Raw genomic sequence first — 14,686 nt, 5'->3', positions numbered from 1 at the left:
CTGCAGGAGTTACAATAATTATGTCACGACACAAAGTTGTTAAAATTTTTAATTACCACGTACCGGTATACTATGTTATTTTGCTTCAGATGTAATAATTACATACTTTTGTGCAGTCTGGAACGGATTATCTTAGCTCGCTATATAGATCAATTCAGATACGCAAAACTTCAACGACGAACACATACCAATGAATCATTTGAACGAGTTTCATCCGTGAAGTATAAACAACTTATAGCGGATAATAAAAAATTTAATTTTTCTTCTCCTTCCTTTTGTGAACCACACAACCGTTTTGCCCTCGTATATAAATACATGCATATGCGGTATTATAATTAACACGATTTTATACGCGAGAGACATGCCTCAGTAAAATATATGTATACAATGTAGAATAACATAGTATTCACGCCGTTTACGCATATAATATTCAGTTGTGCGAAATTGGCGATAATAACAAGAGTAATCAAAATAATAACGACAAGTTATTCCAGAATAAGTGATTAGCATGTACCAGAAGTGTTAATTGACTATTTATCGTAGGCACAGAAATTTTTTAAGCGTCTATGATATCTTTGAATATCTCTCTAGTGAAATCGATCCAATTTTAATACATCTATGTATAAATGTTTATCGTGAAGCGTCCACAGCTGGTAGATTGTGTTAGTCGCCTTGTGTAGATTGCATTATACAACATAGTGTATACTCGGTATACTGTATGGATGCGTGTGTATTAGGAGGCTGGTTGTGATCGACTGTGACACGAGGATAAATGTAGATGACAGTTTGAGAAGATAAGAGATTCTATATAAGAGGGAACCCTGGAACTTGGAGGCTCGACAATAGCTGGAAGAAGAGAAGGGATAGCATCATTCCTACAGTTTATTACTGCAGATCATCGTTGATTGAAACGACCTAGAGATTGGAGACATATCTCTGCAAGTACATATATACATAGTACATACGTATATGTATACTTTTATTGTTTGATTTTCCGACTACCTGGCAGTCGATCGCCAGAGGCATAACAAGGAATACCTTGCATCTCATACCCGCTGGATGCAACTAACTGCAAGGAGCAGCAGCAGCAGCACCATCGCAACGATCTAGTCTGTTGAAACTGGTGTACGTACACTGTGTAGGTATAACGTTTGATGCTAAAACCAGAGGAGTGGTACACACCATTATACAAATTTAACAGTGTTATATTGTACATACAGAAGAGAAACGTCAGAGCCCCAGTCGTCGTTCACTACGGCGCAACTCGAAGTCCGCCAATCGAATCCAATACGGTAATATCTACACTAAAGAGACTACCGAAGAACCAACATGGCCGAAATCCAAGCCACGTACGTATTTGTCGAAACAAAAAAAAAATTTATATACATATATATTCAACTGTCAGTCATAGAAGTTTGGTATCATATCGATTTTACTTCGTCATTTCAATTTTTCTACTCATAGCGCGCATATAGATATGATATATTATTTTGATACTCTTGTATGACTAAAAATTTTCGGAGCATACGAAGAATCTCTTTAATTTATTACGCAGAGCTGCAGTACAGTGCAAACGTTGACTGCAGATCGGTAGGTTCTGTTCAGATTCGTTGCAGTGTAACAACGACCGGTGGGAAAAATATTTGAGCACACAATGTACATCATGTTATTACATTACAGCAAATTGCGGTAAACGCCCGGTGTACATTTTACCGCGATAATTATATGCTTCGATTATTATTTCCTCAGATTTTTTTTTGCTTCCTCTTAGTTCGCAGAGATAATGAATATGGTACTCGATATCTTCAACAGGAATCCATTGTCTTATGTCAGCGAATATACGAGGTGACCTGATATACATTGTTTACCGTTTCTTCGGTCAATAACGTGCCGGTGGATATAACAAAACAGAGGAATTATTACACGAGATAAATGGAGAACACACGATGACGAAGCTATCCATCGTGGGTAAATTTGAAATTTCGAACACCCGCATTTCCGCAGTAATATCATTAATTCTCGCCTCGAACCTCGAGGACAGGTGCCAATTTTTTGATCAGGAAAATAAAAGGGAGGCAAAAACAAGATAGAAAAAAAAGAGAGTGACGAGAAATAAATTTTATTGTCGTCGTCAGTCGATAAATTGTGACGGTGGATAGAGCATTCGTCTCTATTATTAGATAAACGGTTTAGTAGGCAGCAAAATTCTTCAATTTAACCCGGCCAAGTTTCGGTGGAATTCGCTTCTAGTCGGTAACACTTCGTGTCCCTCGAGATTTGAATCTAGAATAAACTACGGAGTCAGCAAAAGATAGGTGTACGCCGCTCGAATAACGGGTTTCGATTTCCAGGCTATGAATTGTTATTGTTTTGTCAAACGCTAGACACACATAAATATACATAACTATATTTGCGAATTTCAATTTACAATCTGGAATAACCAGGAATGCTACTATACCCATCGGTATATACGCATACTCAATGCTGTACCAGCAGTTCTTTTTATTGCAATTTATTTTTCTTATCGTTTTCCTCGTACGACTTGCGCGGTTTTTTACTCTTACCGCAACCAACGAAAATTTATTTTAATCAGATCATTTGTTTCCCTCTTATTACGGTTGTAAAGCTCACAAAACCACGACTTTGGATACCCCGGTGTGCCAATCGAATAAATATGTTCGCCGATTTTTTTTCCGCTAAACTAGATGCTGCTCCACTTTCCATCATATAGTTAAAGAGGAGAAAAAAAAAATTGTGCTCGTTCTAATTACGCCCATTCCGACTAAAACGTAAATAAATAAATCTCAGCAATCCACGTGGTTGAAGATCAGGTGTGTGTCTGCGTTTATATTTCTCTCTTGTCATCCATATTATCTAGAAATTTGACGAAGAGGCATATACATATGTGAATAATCTGGGTAAAATATTTATTATAAACGTGAAAAAATATGTTACATAAAGTTCTTTGAATTTTATGTTTGTGCAGAGCTTTTAACAGCTGCAATACCGCGTGGTATATAGATCTGCAGAACCTCTGTCAACAAATATTGAGCTAAATTATGGTATCTCACTTAAAAGAACGGGAATCTCTTCGCGATCCTCATTTCAAAAGTTTCCGATAATCTGCAACAAACTAGTCGTATTATATTATCAAATCGCAGCTTTTTTTTTTTCCTCCAGTTTCATTGACCCCGTGTCTAAGCTAATAATTGTCGGTGGTATTGCGTAAGGTAAAAATAAATGCCGAGTTTCGAAGAAGTTCGAATATCAAATTACCGTTCTAACACCACTGCTGCGGTGCTGCAGGTTAAAAATTGAAAAAAATACCCGCTTGCGTGACGACGGTCTAAAATAACATGCAATTTATAATTAATCCGCGCCAGCGAATACTTATTTGATTATAAACGATTTGATTAATGCATAGGTCGTCGTGAGTATATGTTTCTAAAACCGATCGAACTATCCTGCTTCACAGGAACATCAGAGATTCATTATTTCTCTCACGCCTTCCGTATCTAAGGGCATGAAAATTAAATTGCTATATAGCATTACCATTGTACATGCGATAGACTTAGTTATTCTGCTTTGCATGTCTATTTTTCAGTTTTATTATTGTTATCGATACATGCGGTTTTACCACTAAGGAAGATTTTGTTACTATACAAAGCGTATGAGAATACTTTGAGCAATAATCACCGCAAACTTCCGCCTTACGACATTTCAAAGAAATGCGCGTACGCGGCGACAAATGGTTGTGTGAAGTGAATTCATATCGGTATAACATGTGTGTATGGTATATTCATACATATATATTAGATTCGATAGTCAATGAACTCAGTGAATAAAGCAGTATAATATAACTACATAACTACAGCATACCTACAAGCCGGACAGGAAAAAAATAAGGAAAAAATAAGGGCATAAAACTGCGACGCAAATAGATGAAAATTGACCTTTTTATTACGTTTTATCGGATCGACAACATTTATTTATACACAAGTAAAAAATAAACGATGACATGGTTTTTACCGCAGAAATGGGAATTTCCTTATAGTATTTTTTACACATTGTTCGTTTGATTTATGATGTATTTCTCTATGAACTGTGTGGATCAGGCCTGGTGTAGATACACAATGTGCGATATATTCTGGTGTGTTATCTTGAGAAATGAAAATTTAAAAAATAACATCGCAACTCGTGAGGTGCGGCCTGTAGATTTTATGATGGCCTATTAACGATGACACGAGCCTAGCTAAATATAAACATTCACAAATATGTACTCCTAGAATTACCGCCCATCAGTTGCGTAACTAATATATCTATATATAAGTTCGCACTGTACGAATACAAAAACAATAAATATTTTTGCTCCTTTGATTGAACAAAAATTAAACTGACAGGTTAAAGGAATAAAAAGTAGAAAAAAGAGAGACACGTGAGACAACAGCTGTTTGAACGTCCATCAGAACACCTGTTCATTATGCGTCGGTGAACGACCTTATGGAGAGTTTTCTAATTTATTTCAGGGGCCCTATGGAGTCGCATTTTGTGAGGGGTGAACATACTCTCAGAGTGCCGATGTCACTTTTCCGGGAGAACCGGGAAAGACTGGTCGCTCGCCTTCGGGCTAATCCTAATGTTCCGAATAAGGGAGCATTCGTTGTCTTGCAGGGTGGTTCGGAAATTCCCTTCAACGACACTGACATTTGCTGGCCGTTTAGGCAGGTGAGCGTATATGGGATTCCACATATGTGAATACGTGTGATTTGTACGTGTAAAACATTTAATTAATGAATGATAAATTCTCATAACTTCAACGTATAATACAGCTGTGTAGAAAGTCGTTTACATTTGTTATTCATTCATAATATTACCGCAATTCTTGGTACTTGTTGTGCATAATGAAAACCGCAGTATGGATATGCATGTCCTCGGTGATTCTATACTATTGTAGGAGCAATATTATCCACCGAACAAATTAAAGACAGACGAAAAAGAAAAAAGCTAAATTTGGCTGCCATCGTGATTTGTATTTTTCTACCACAGGAGTCCTATTTCCAATGGTGTTTCGCTGTAGAAGAGCCAAATTGTTTTGGATGCTTGGACGTCACTAGCGGAGTGTCGATTCTTTTTTTCCCTCGTTTACCACAGGAATACGCAGTCTGGGAAGGCTACATACATTCAACCGATGATTTCCGAAAAAGATACGCCGTCGACGAAGTTTATTACACCGACGAAATCGCCGAAGTACTTGCCAAGCGTGGAGCGACCCTCCTTCTGACTTTGGTGAGACGTTAGATTTTAGACATTTCTTATATGCTCTCATGATGTATTTCCGCAGAAAAGAAACAGAACCAAACAAAAAAACAATGATTGTCACAAGGTATATAAATATTACCGATGATTCAAAGAATTCTTTAATGTCATACACGTCATTCTGTAAGAATTTGGAGAGTTCATACGATTATTCGGCGTTCGTCGAATTGCGACGAGATATCTACTTCACCCATGCTTGTATAACGTTAAATTTTTCGTCGATTGAAATATTGATCGCGTGTATCGTTATTGGAACAGCATAGGATCTGATAACGGTGCTTTGATTAATTAATATGCCAAATTTTCGGAAATGTGGATCTTCGGGATTCACGAGAGATCGTGAAGATTTGATGTCAAGTTTCATTAAGTTTTACGCGTGTAGTTTGTTTTTCTTCCGTGAAAAAAAATTGGCTCGTCTCTAAGGATAATAAATTCATCTTCGCGGAATTGTTGCAGGTATATAGGTATATGTATGATATCGCGGGCAGCTGGTCACAAGTCGTTGGAAGTAGATAGGGTATCTACTATCTACTTTCAGCGGTCGAATGTTTGACTGTTCAATGCGTAACGGACTGACGTCTCTGTCCCATTTTGATATTTTTTTTTTCTTCTAATTTTCAGCAAGGTCTCAACACTGACAGTGGGCTCATTGCCCGGGAAGCTATATTCGAAAAGATTGAGCAGTAAGTATAGAATTTCTCGATTTCCAGAATTATGCCGTACTCCTGAAGGAGAGAACAATGGCCTAAAAGCAACTGCGTTTGCTGTTTCAGGTTCAACGTTAACAACGTATTGCTACATCCGGAAATAGCGGAATGGTGAGCAGCTATGTTTCTTATGGCTATTTTTATGTTATCAATTGGTCTATGATAAATGTCTTTGCGGTGCTGATTTCATTTGTTAACTAAACAGTGACTGCGTTACCGACGCTAACTAACACAGCGATTCGCGAGTTCGCGAGCTTATCGAAGGAGCATTATGAGCTTGTAGATTCGCGTCGGAGTTTGGCGGATGATACTGCAGATGCCGCGAGCGAATCGATGTATGATAAAAAATTGAGTGCGCTGTTTTATTTTTAATCGATCTTACAGGAATCTCTGAGAATTTTATTCCCGGAGAGATTGCGTTTGTAGCTAATTTTAAAAATGGACCCGCCCAAAACTGACTGATCGAAAAAACTTCCCCGTCCCTATAATTCGGCGACGAAGGTCGAAAATGATGAAAATTAACGTTCATAACGTGAATAAAACTCCGAATCCCTGCAAACGTAATTCTTACCATCATGTTGTCCAGAGTTCTTTTCTTTGGGCGTAGTCGAGTTGCATCTGCAGGTATTCAATCGATCTTGAAGATTCCCAATAACCTTAAACACAGCAGTTCAAATACAGAAGACGCTTCCCTCAAACGACCTCCCTTTTTATGCCGGAGTACGATACTTGTACAGGACGGTTCGTTAGTTCACGAGGTGCCTGTAATAGTTCGAAAGGTCAGCGACCCTTCCATTCTTTGGAAACGGTGTACAACACCTCAGCCCGCGAAGCTTAAAGCTCAGTCTTACACCGCGGTCCGTGAGGACCACTTTCCAAAAATCAAGGATTCCGGCACTTCGAATCTTACCGGCAAAAAGGCCAATCGTCGTACAGGTGGGGTGTGCAGAGGTCGAAAGAGAATTGACATAGAAACTGACGAAGGAACGGCTATCCTGTTCGGATCAGATCTCGAGTTCCTGAAACAAGCGGATGTTGATCAACTTCTGGAAGGTCTCGATTCCTGCTACACCCCTCGAGGAGTATTCACCCTCTTGGAGACGATAATAGTCGACGAGATAAATTCTATGGTAGCTCTTCAAGCGTTGAAAAAAATCATAGAGCTCGAAAGTGCGCCGCGAAGCCGAACCCGTTTATCACCGACATCACGGAATCGGGATGTCGTACTTGGCCAGATCGTCGAAATGATCGCGGGTAGCCAGGACAACGACGTGCTTCTCGAAGCCTTCGCTCTCCTAGCTCGTGACGTGGTCAGTCCGACAACTAACGAATTTCGAAGTCGTTTGTGCGATGAGATTTCATCCAGAGTCGCTGATGACGAACTCACCGCCGCGCAAATTGCAGAGGCGGTTATTACCCTCGGGAGATTCAATTCCTCGGATTATCAGGACGCCGTTGATTCTCTATGGGTCGGTTTAGCTGCCCGGGAAACCGAATTGACGTCAGAGACACTTCTATCGCTTTTCACAGCGCTACCACATTTCAAAAAAAGCAGGCGACTCGTTTTAGCTATCCTAGAACGAGCGCTGAACAGACTTCTCGATAGAATCAACGGCAAACAAATCTCTGGAATTCTGAACGCTTTGGCGAAGGCCTCGATCAATTCTTCCGCCTCTTTGGCAGCAGTCAACAGGTGGGCGGCTTCCCCAGGTAAAAATATCGCCGAAGAAGATCTCCTCGATCTCGTGCGTGCCTGGACGGCAACCGGAAACGTTGATCCTTCGGTAGAGGTGGTCCTGGAGCGCCACGTATCCAGAGGAAGGGGTATCAACGAGCCGACTCTTGTCGGAGCTATAATGAGTTATTGCGGAGGACTGAGGATCAGGAATACACGGATTCTCGGAGGCTGTGCCGAATACTTGGCCAGAAACGGAAGGCGTCTTCCTGCGGCGACGTTAGCTCCGATCTTCGGGCCGTTCGGTACCCTAGATTTTCGGCCTGGGGTGGAAATCACGGGAAGATTTTGGAAGTCGTTGGAGGAGGCGGTTGCGGCTAAATTTGGCCAAATCAAGCCTGAAGAAGTCATCGACATTCTGCTGTCTTGCGTGTGCCTCGAAAGGTACCCTCTCAGACTAGTCAGTCGAGTTTTCAGATCCCAATTCTTGGAACGACTTCTCAGATGTGGAAATACGGAATCGGTAGAAAGAGTGAAAAGCAAACTGAAGCTTTTTGACGCTGCGATGACGCTGGAATGCCCCAGATACGCGGGGCCCATGATCCCCAGAGACTCTCAAAGCTCTGTCACCGATTTTCAAGATCAGAGGATCGCGAGTATCCTCGATAAGATTTACGAAGAACTGGAAAAAATTAGCGGCGGAGATAATCGTGTCAGTAAAAACGTGTCGTTTGGACAGATGCCGAACAACGAATTGTACACGTTAGACGCGTTGGTACATCCGAGAGAAGGACAATCCCCGCAGTATAATCTAAACCTCGATAGTAAGAAATTGACGAAAAATTCGCAGACGGCGGTTCTCGTACATGTTCCTGAACATTTTTGTCGCGATACCACGAAACACCTCACCGGATTCCAGAGCATGCGGAAAAGACACTTGAGAAAGTTCGGACTCTCTGTTGTTACGCTCGAGTATGAAACTTTGGAAAGAATTGAGACGGACCCCGCAGCCATCGCGAAATACTTGAAAGATAGATTTTCCAATCTCGAAAAAGCTCTGTAGCATTGGAGGCAAGGAATTAAATACAATTACCTGGGATTGAGTCATGTTTCGAAATTTAATTTTTCAATATCCATCCACATGTTATATAAATTGAACATCCGCGCTGCCGTTGTCTCGCCCCCTGTTCCTTCTGTCCACGTATTCAAGCGAACACTTTTTCCCATAAAACTCTTCGATTTTGTCTCGTAGCCGGGTGATAAAATCGCCGCGTGAGATCGAAGTGCTGAGGTACGTTGTCGAGATAAGTTCGGAGGCTCATAAGGCGGTGATGCGAGCAGTTCGTCCAGGATTCGCAGAGTTCCAAGCCGAGGCAGTATTTCAGCATTACGCCTACGCTGTCGGCGGATGTCGGCACGTCTCATACACCTGCATTTGTGGATCTGGTCACAACTCGTCCATTCTGCATTACGGGCACGCTGGGGCCCCGAACAACAGGGTCCTCAAGGACGGAGACATTTGGTGAGCCTAATAAATTCTCATGGGTTTTTACTATTTCATTTATTGTTAGTCGCAAAACTAATGCAAGTGGCTAATGTCATATCTGAATCGTGAATGTGGCGTGTCACTTGAGTCGTGGTTTACCGATGGCGCGACGCGGTGTATTGTAATGTGCCCCCCGGTAGTTGTGTTTTTAGAAACTTTGCCGATATATACATATAGTAATACGCATTTGCGTATTTTTTCGACATTTATATCCGATACTGTATGAAAAACACGAGTTTTGTTACCCGTGTGACTGTTCTCTTGCAAAATGCAAACCTTTGAAGAAATTCTCTGCTTAGAATTAGATTGTGATGAAATACGTATATAATATACCGAAGCGTACGTACATATGTTTTACATTCGGCGTATTGTTGAACCGATCAAAGGACCAGACGTAGACGTTTGTTTTTTACATTCTTCACAATTTTTTTTTTTTTTCTCTTTTCGTAATTTTATTTTGTTTACGCTACAGTGCGAAGAAAACCGTGACTCACTTTCGCCGTGTGAACTAAATAAAATGGAACATAAAAAAAGGAAAAAAAAAAAAAAATCGACACGTCAAGCCATTGTTTTATATTCCCAATTCGACGCACCTGTAGTATAAATAGGTATATCGTAACATACCTATTAGTAGTTCGATAAATTTCAACATCATATTCAATAATTATAGGTTTACTAACTATACTCATTAAATCAAACGCCCAGTGGGGTTTCTTACGCAATGGAAATGTAATAAAAATTCGTGTAACATGGGTGGCATACCCTCGAAAGGCACTTATGACGCAAAAAAAATCGCCAAGTACATCGAATATTCGAAAATAGTTACTACCGAAAAATTCATCGTCAATGGAAACTGAAATTAGGCTCAAACGAAAGCTTATCTCAGATTCGAATAGCAAAAGAGTGCATCCAAATTTCCCGAAATGACAACGATTTAGGAATTGCACAATGAAAACGTTGATTACCCTTGAAATCCTGGGAATTGGTAGACATTTTTTTCAATAATGAGATACGCGTGATATCGGAGGATGCGGTATTTGAATCCCCTCTGCGCACCTCCAAATCTATTCGTTGCAGTCCTCTTAATTCGGGTTAGCCGCGTTTATCTCATTTAATTTTACTATACCCATGGTTTGCGGTCTGCGGTTGTACAGACGTCACAATCGATTCATTGATTCGATGTAGAATCATTTTTAAATATAAAACTGTAGCCAGTGTGTATGTAATAGGTGTTATCGAGAAAAATTTATACGCCGTTTGTGCTTCCAATTACTTATCACGAGTGTTTAATTACGCGCATTATAGATATTACACGTGATATATATGTATACACCTATGCTTACACATGTGTTCCTTGGATATCCACTGAGTGAACAAGAACCACGTAATATATGCGCAGATGCGTATTGAGACAATTAAATAGTATGTGAGAGCATCGTGAATTTTCTTACAACCAATTGTTAATTTCCACAGTTTCTGAAATGACGTATCACATTACATGTATAAAATCAGTACCGAAAAACGAAATTTTCATTCATTCCAACCGTATAATTCGTTGTTACAGAATACTATAGTATCATGTATAATAGACAGCACGTGGCGATGCTCCATATGCATAATTTTACAATACAACATGTAGATATTCTTGTGAAAATGAATATTTAATACTACGACGAGGGTCTCGTCACGCATGTTTATCTCACTCGACGTGCACGAGCGGTATTCTAAAACCACGTATTTTGAGGTACGCTATATATCTACATAGACACAGACAGACACAAGCTGAGCGATGTCCGAGTTTGATATGCAAATTAGAAACACCTACATGATCTTTGCAAAGCAAAACGGCTACTCATAGTTTTCACTATATCCACGACGTTTGATCTCCTAATACATAGGTATACGTATATATATACGTGTACACGCATTTACCCTCGCAAAACCATTCATCGGGAGACAGCTTTGATTTGAAAAATATCATCTCACGACGCGATTATCTGCTATAATGGCAACGTGTGTAATTACACGTGGTGAAAACCGAACAAATAAAATGAAAATAAAACCAGTTTACGGGAGGAAGAAATTAAATTAAATAAAGAAAAAAAAAAAAAAAAGTACGAATCTTGTATGATTTATGTTTTATACCCACCGCCCGCGGAGAGGGCATGTAATTGATGTGGCGAATTTAAACTATATCGCGCACACACTGTTCAACATCGTGCATAAATTGACGGTGAAATTCCTCCTGTATGTATTATAGAGACGTAAGGTGGAATACGAATTCTACCATACATTTATTATACACGTAAACGTATTATAAATATATATATATACACTCAATTACGCGTATATAACATGTAACATGTACGGAGTCTTGGGTCGAATGAAATTACCGATCTGCAACACGTAAATACATATCCTATACCGTGTAACAACTATACGTAATGATACACGTGTGCATAACCACGATGTTTGTTCTGTATTATATGTATATTGAAAACTGTACATAATCGTTACATCAGAGAACGGAGATTTGTAACTCGGTTACGTTATCGTAAATATGTACGGATACGATCGATTATCAAGGATGTGGTTATCCTCAAGAAAAAGGATAACGAAAGAAATAAGGAGGAAAAAATTTCTACCGCATTAGCTATACACCCGCAGCCGTTTGCGGTCTTTGCGGTGATATTGTAGGAACTTTTACAGTAAGAAGATAATAATTATGTAGATCGTTTCCTTGATCCGGCTGAAGCTCTATTCAGTTCAGCGGTGATCTCTTTATATGCACATCTGCAACCTGGCAATTTTTTTGCACCATAGTCATATTTTACCTACTTATATTATGTTAACTATAGAATTATATTATACACAGCGTGTACGATGCGTCATCTCGAGAAATTTTCGTTTTGACATCTGTACACACAATTTGCCCGTACTTGTTACGTTGAGAAAATTCGTTAGCAGCGTGTGCTCGAGAGTTGGAACGTATATAGAAATTCTAGCCGAAGAGCTAAGGAACGTCACGTGGCCCATCCCTCCTCCTACGGGATATCGCCTCGCTTCGATTGATTTACTTAAACTCTTACGAAATTTGTGTTACATAATTCGATATCTTTTTTTTTTTTTCTAACGTTATTTTATTTTTTTTTCTTCGTTTTTTCAAATTTCGCAGTCTCTTCGACATGGGAGGAAACTATTGCGGTTACGCGGCTGATATTACCTGCAGTTTTCCTGCTAATGGTAAATTTACGAAGGATCAAAAAATGATTTACGACGCCGTCCTGGAGGCAAGAACAGCGGTGCTTAATGCAGCAAAGCCAGGAGTTTCTTGGTCGGATATGCACATTCTGGCAAACAAGGTTTTACTGTCCAATCTTGTCAAGGGTGGACTCCTTGTCGGAGACATTGATGAAATGATGAGCGCCGGACTCGGTGAAATATTTCAACCGCATGGCTTGGGACACTTTTTGGGACTCGACGTTCACGACGTCGGCGGTTATCTTCCCGGGCATCCCGAAAGACCCTCGCAACCCGGATTGAGGAAACTTCGTACCGCTAGGACACTGCGGGCTGGAATGGTCCTCACGATCGAACCGGGATGTTATTTTATCGACTGTGTGAGTTTAAAAGTTTAATTAATTCATCGAGTTTTGGTATATAGTTTAATATACGTATAATACGTGACAACTGTTAAGGTATACAACTCGAAAGTTAAATTAGATCGTATATCGCCAGTCGGAGAAGTTGGTAGATATGTTTCCGTTTCTTATAACCCTATATACCTACGAGTATCTGTATACATATGTAACGCAGAAACTAGACGAGGCGTTGGCGAACAAGGACCAGGCAAAGTTCATTATGCAAGAAGAGTTGCAACGTTTCCGAGGGTGGGGAGGAGTTCGGATAGAGGACGATGTCCTCATTACCGATACCGGAGTGGAAAACATGACAAAAGTACCCAGGACGTGAGTTTCGCCATTGTGTTATTTTTATTATAATACTTTCGTCGTTACTCTGCATCGTTTCGCCATTTCCCATAGATCTACTTTCGTATCTGTATATTTTTTCTATTCACGATCTGACGCGATTTCGTTTGCAGCACCGAAGAAATCGAGGCTTGGATGGCCGGAGGACGAGATTCGAAATTACCTCAGGAATGTAGGGTTTCGGATAATTAATTCTTTCCGTCTCACGAGTTGAGCTGGGTAAATCCTGACGTATATATATTTTTTACCACAAATTTTTACATCCAATATTTTGTACACCCATTATGCGGTAAGTTGATGATCGTCTCAAATCTTTATTAATCAGATCCTTCGGTGTGCACTGATGCCTGAAATACTTTAAATATATTTTCAAAATATGTCATTATATAATTTTGCATATCACGATGAATATGAATTGATAAAAAAAAAAAAAAAAAAAAAAAAAAAAACTTACACGAGTACGTAAAATATGATTGCCTCGTGAATAATATTGGATATTGCATCCATATACGGTAAATTTGGGATAATGGCGTGTATGATATTAGCTTTACGTATTATAGGTATACTTTGAAATAAATGATGATACCTTTGTTAAATGAATCAGTTTATATTGTCTGAAAATTCACGATTCGATATTATTCCAGGGATGAAGAAAAATTTTTAGCCAGACTGAAATGCGCCCACGTAAAATATACCTCGGGGTCGTTGCCTGGAAAGAGCGAATGTTGCCTCCAGTGACGTAGTACAATACGTTCGTCGTTGTCTTCGAACCGTTTAATGGTATTAGAAGAGAGCGAAAACAATTTTTTTTTTTTTTTTTTTTCCCTCCCCTCATAATCTCTTCATATTTATTCGCTAAGCCCTTCATAATTTCTCAACCTTCCTAGATTTGTTCTAAAAATTAATAAGATCGAATTCTTTTTTCAAGCTTAGCTTCTCTATTTTTTTAGAACCGCGATGCCCCGAGGTGATTCATTGTTACAATCATGTAATTGTTTGTTATTCATTATTTTCAGTAAGCTCAGAATAAATTTACGTAATCTAAAGAGCTACCTCCAGCTAACTGTTGAACTTTAAAACTACGCGGTTTGTCTGACTTGAATTGGGTATTAACGCTGTAAAATTTTGACGACTTTTACGGTGAACGAAGTACAGCGAAAACTATCTCGTTACATCGTAATCTCAGTCATCGCCATCGGCGAAAGTCGAATCTATAGCCCGTGTATGATATGAATCGAATGATTTTTTAATTACAACACCTAGTATAAGCTATTTACACATTCTTGAACACCCGTTCACGATGTGGGTGATATTTTTTTCTTCCATGTATTCGATACGTACATACACTTATACTCTGAGGTACGTGCATAGATATAGATACTAGGTATTATTACATACCTATATCGCGTAGGTATATACGGTACGGCGGTGGGTTCTGGGCGCGTTATCGGTT

At 39.5% G+C, this 14,686-nt stretch overlaps 2 protein-coding genes across 5 annotated transcripts; both read left to right on the top strand.

The window, feature by feature from the left end:
* The first annotated feature begins 839 nt into the window (after positions 1 to 839).
* Positions 840 to 13,829, top strand: LOC105688975 (xaa-Pro dipeptidase). 4 transcript variants are annotated; one of them, XM_048654017.1, is made up of 10 exons: positions 843 to 1,125; positions 1,221 to 1,349; positions 4,527 to 4,725; positions 5,047 to 5,286; positions 5,938 to 5,999; positions 6,090 to 6,134; positions 8,951 to 9,220; positions 12,420 to 12,864; positions 13,061 to 13,212; positions 13,347 to 13,829. In XM_048654017.1, exons 2-10 carry the CDS (start codon positions 1,330 to 1,332, stop codon positions 13,423 to 13,425), a joined length of 1,512 nt encoding a protein of 503 aa, XP_048509974.1. In that variant the 5' UTR covers positions 843 to 1,125; positions 1,221 to 1,329; the 3' UTR covers positions 13,426 to 13,829. The 4 variants fall into 4 exon arrangements, with proteins under 4 accessions (XP_048509975.1, XP_048509974.1, XP_048509973.1 ...); XM_048654016.1 differs by having other exon boundaries at positions 843 to 1,138; XM_012405656.3 differs by having other exon boundaries at positions 843 to 1,142.
* LOC112694847 (FAST kinase domain-containing protein 4-like) lies at positions 6,141 to 8,943 on the top strand. Its single transcript, XM_025746254.2, has one exon. The coding sequence runs from the start codon at positions 6,599 to 6,601 to the stop codon at positions 8,759 to 8,761; it is 2,163 nt and encodes a 720-aa protein (XP_025602039.2). The 5' UTR covers positions 6,141 to 6,598; the 3' UTR covers positions 8,762 to 8,943.
* Positions 13,830 to 14,686: the final 857 nt, after the last annotated feature.

This window comes from Athalia rosae, chromosome 4, assembly GCF_917208135.1.
Source record: "Athalia rosae chromosome 4, iyAthRosa1.1, whole genome shotgun sequence".
Classification (NCBI taxonomy): domain Eukaryota; kingdom Metazoa; phylum Arthropoda; class Insecta; order Hymenoptera; family Athaliidae; genus Athalia; species Athalia rosae.
This window is presented reverse-complemented; position numbering and strand designations above follow the sequence as displayed.

What these genes read in the sequence shown, in the direction of transcription:
- LOC105688975 (XM_048654017.1), top strand. Translation starts at nt 1,330, where the DNA reads ATGGCCGAAATCCAAGCCAC. An exon ending in ATATTCGAAAAGATTGAGCA is followed by an intron (nt 6,000 to 6,089) that starts GTAAGTATAGAA and finishes TTGCTGTTTCAG; the next exon opens with GTTCAACGTTAACAACGTAT. An exon ending in CATCCGGAAATAGCGGAATG is followed by an intron (nt 6,135 to 8,950) that starts GTGAGCAGCTAT and finishes TTTGTCTCGTAG; the next exon opens with CCGGGTGATAAAATCGCCGC.
- LOC112694847 (XM_025746254.2), top strand. Translation starts at nt 6,599, where the DNA reads ATGTTGTCCAGAGTTCTTTTCTTTGGGCGTAGTCGAGTTGCATCTGCA.